General features: G+C 57.4%; 1 protein-coding gene across 1 annotated transcript; it reads left to right on the plus strand.

Moving 5' to 3' along the window:
* Positions 1-618: 618 nt before the first annotated feature.
* On the plus strand, positions 619-3109 carry HSPA2 (heat shock protein family A (Hsp70) member 2). Its single transcript, XM_080397569.1, has one exon. It carries the CDS (start codon positions 804-806, stop codon positions 2706-2708), a length of 1905 nt encoding a protein of 634 aa, XP_080253695.1. The 5' UTR covers positions 619-803; the 3' UTR covers positions 2709-3109.
* The last annotated feature ends 516 nt before the right edge of the window (positions 3110-3625 follow it).

Consider the following 3625-nt stretch of genomic DNA (forward strand, 5'->3'; position numbering starts at 1 on the left):
GGCCCCCGGCCGTGGCGAGGCGGGGGGAGCCCACGGGTTTAGTTTCTGCCGCCTTGCAACCAAATAAGGGTAAATCCCGCACCGGCTGGCGGCGGGGACACGGGCTGAGCCGTCAGGAATGACCAACACTGGGAGGCGAGCGCGGGGCGCGGCCGCGCTCCCGCCTCCCCCCGCGCTCCCGGCGGCCGCCGCTGGCGGACTACGTGCGGCCGCGGCGGGGGGAGGCGGGGGCGCGCCCAGCGCCGTGCCCCTGGGGAGCGCCAGGCGAGCCGCGCAGCTCCCCCTCGGCCCAGCCCGCCCCGCCGCGGCGGCGCTCGCCCCGCCCCTCAGTGGCTGCCCGCTCTCCATTGGATAACGGTGATGTCAATCCTCGAGCTTGCGTCGAAAGTCTACTGGAACTTTCCGGCAGAGTTTCGGGCCGAATGCGAAGCGCGAGTGGTGATTGGTCGAGGGCGGTCGGCGCACAGCTGCAAGGCGAGACGCATCGAGAAAAAACAGGAAGCAGCACGGTCTGGCCGCGGTACAGCGGGGAGGGTTGGGCTGACGGGTGGGCCCACGGTTCTGATTGGCCAGGAGGTAGGGGCGGGCGCTCTTCGGCTTTCACGGAGGCGATTGGTCAGTAGTGGCACGCGGGCGTCTAGATTGGCCATCAGGGTTCTGGCAGCTTCCAGAAGACGGCTGAGCCGGCTATAAAGCGGGCGCCAACGGCGCTGTGCCGGCACATCGCACCGCGAGCAGCAGCGGGAGCGGGCGGCGGGGGGACGCGAACGCGAGTGAGCAGCTGAGCAGCGAGACCTGTCATCATGTCTGGCAAAGGGCCGGCAATCGGCATCGACTTGGGCACCACGTACTCCTGCGTGGGTGTCTTCCAGCATGGCAAGGTGGAGATCATCGCCAATGATCAGGGCAACCGCACCACACCCAGCTATGTGGCCTTCACTGATACGGAGCGCCTTATTGGTGATGCTGCCAAGAACCAGGTGGCTATGAACCCTACCAACACCATCTTTGATGCCAAGCGCCTCATCGGCCGCAAGTATGATGACCCCACAGTGCAGTCTGACATGAAGCACTGGCCCTTCCGTGTGGTGAATGAGGGTGGCAAGCCCAAGGTGCAAGTGGAGTACAAGGGTGAGATGAAGACCTTCTTCCCAGAGGAGATCAGCTCCATGGTCCTTACCAAGATGAAGGAGATTGCTGAGGCCTATCTGGGGCGCAAAGTGCAGAATGCTGTCATCACAGTGCCTGCTTACTTCAATGACTCCCAGCGCCAGGCCACCAAAGATGCTGGCACCATCACTGGCCTTAATGTGATGCGTATTATCAATGAGCCCACAGCAGCTGCTATAGCCTATGGCTTGGACAAGAAAGGTACCCGGGCTGGAGAGAAGAACGTTCTCATCTTTGACTTGGGTGGGGGTACTTTTGATGTGTCCATTCTTACCATTGAGGATGGAATCTTTGAGGTGAAGTCCACAGCTGGTGACACCCACCTGGGTGGGGAGGACTTTGACAACCGCATGGTAAACCATTTTGTGGAAGAATTCAAGCGTAAGCACAAACGCGACATTGCTGGCAACAAGCGAGCAGTGAGGCGGCTGCGTACGGCTTGTGAGAGGGCAAAGCGCACCCTCAGCTCTTCCACACAAGCTAGCATTGAGATTGATTCCCTCTACGAGGGCATTGACTTCTACACCTCCATCACTCGTGCCCGCTTCGAGGAGCTCAATGCTGATCTTTTCCGTGGCACCCTGGAGCCTGTGGAGAAGGCTCTGCGTGATGCCAAGCTCGACAAGGGTCAGATACAGGAGATTGTGCTGGTGGGTGGCTCTACCCGTATCCCCAAGATCCAAAAGCTGCTACAGGACTTCTTCAATGGCAAAGAGCTCAACAAGAGCATCAACCCCGATGAAGCTGTTGCTTATGGCGCTGCTGTGCAAGCAGCTATTCTCATGGGAGACAAGTCTGAGAACGTGCAGGATCTGCTGCTGTTGGATGTCACCCCTCTGTCCCTGGGCATTGAGACGGCTGGTGGAGTGATGACCGCTCTCATCAAGCGCAACACCACTATTCCCACCAAACAAACTCAGACCTTCACCACCTACTCAGACAACCAGAGCAGTGTCCTGGTCCAGGTGTACGAGGGTGAGAGAGCTATGACTAAGGACAACAACTTGCTGGGCAAATTCGACTTAACGGGCATTCCCCCAGCACCCCGTGGAGTCCCCCAGATTGAGGTCACTTTTGACATCGATGCCAATGGTATCCTGAATGTCAGTGCCGTGGACAAGAGCACGGGTAAGGAGAACAAGATCACCATCACCAATGACAAGGGTCGCCTTAGCAAAGATGACATTGACCGTATGGTGCAAGAAGCGGAAAAATACAAAGCGGAGGATGAAGCTAACAGAGATCGGGTGGCAGCCAAGAACTCCCTCGAGTCCTACACTTACAACATGAAGCAGACGGTGGAGGATGATAAACTGAAGGGAAAGATCAGTGACCAGGACAAGCAGCGAGTGCTTGACAAGTGCCGGGAGGTGGTCTCATGGCTCGATCGCAACCAGATGGCTGAGAAGGAAGAGTATGAGCACAAGCAGAAAGAGCTGGAGAAACTCTGCAACCCCATCGTCACAAAATTGTACCAGGGAGCTGGAGGGGCTGGGGCAGGTGGCTCCGGTGGCCCAACCATCGAAGAAGTAGATTAAGAGGACTGAAGTATAGACTGGTTTATGGACAGTCGCTCTGTTCTTTGCTTTGTATTTTTTTTTTTTCCTAATGTTTAAGGAAAACGTCCTTGCCGATAACAGAGTTTATTCTGTTGGGTGTGTATAAAGGCAGATCTGTCAGCTTGGTTTTGATAAAAGGGAAGGCACGTCCTGCTTTATAAGGTTAGTAATAGACAAGTTTTGTTAATTCAGACACTGCTGTTTGTACTCTGGATGTTTGTCTCTGTTCAAATGTCTCTCCGTAACCACTCGCCTGTTGCAGTTGGCAAGTTTCAAATTATGCATGAAAATCTTTAGGGAAGATTTAAAAAAAAAAAAAGGCAAGCCAAATTTGGCTTAGGGAAATTTTGGTAACAAATAAAACATATTTAAAGCATAAACCTAGCCTCCTCATCTCTGTGAAGGGGCAGTGGGGGTGAGGCGGTGGGGGGGTGGCTGGGGGGGGGTGGCTCCGGGGAGCAGAGCCCGGGCTCAGCCGTTTCCCCCGCCGGGGGGGGGGGGGGGGGGGAGGCGGGGGGGGGGGGGGATGTCGCAGCCCCGAGCCCGCAGCAGGGGCCGGTGTGAGCGCGGCCGCGGCGGGGACAGGTTTCCCCGCGTTGGGGGCTGTTTTCGGACAGGATCTGCTCTTCCTCCGGGGCGCGGGGAGGCTGCTGGCGTCTGTCACCGACAGATGGGGGGGGGGGGGGAAACCGGCGCGACAGGAGTTAGTCCTGCTTGGCAGGTGCCTGGGCTGGGGAAAACAGAGCGGTTTGGGGCCAGCTGTATAAATTGCGGAGTTATTCTGGGGTGGCTAGTGTGCAAGCTGAGCTTTCGATCCTGTACAGAATGTGCGTTTTCCCTTCTGCAAACGAGCCCAAGTGCTGCTGCCAAGGGCTCCCTGAGAGCCGGGAGGCCAG

Source organism: Falco punctatus (genome assembly GCF_963210335.1).
Source record: "Falco punctatus genome assembly, chromosome: 7".
Lineage (NCBI taxonomy): Eukaryota > Metazoa > Chordata > Aves > Falconiformes > Falconidae > Falco > Falco punctatus.

Excerpts from the sequence above, each read along its gene's own strand:
- HSPA2 (XM_080397569.1), top strand. The coding sequence starts at position 804 with ATGTCTGGCAAAGGGCCGGCAATCGGCATCGACTTGGGCACCACGTAC.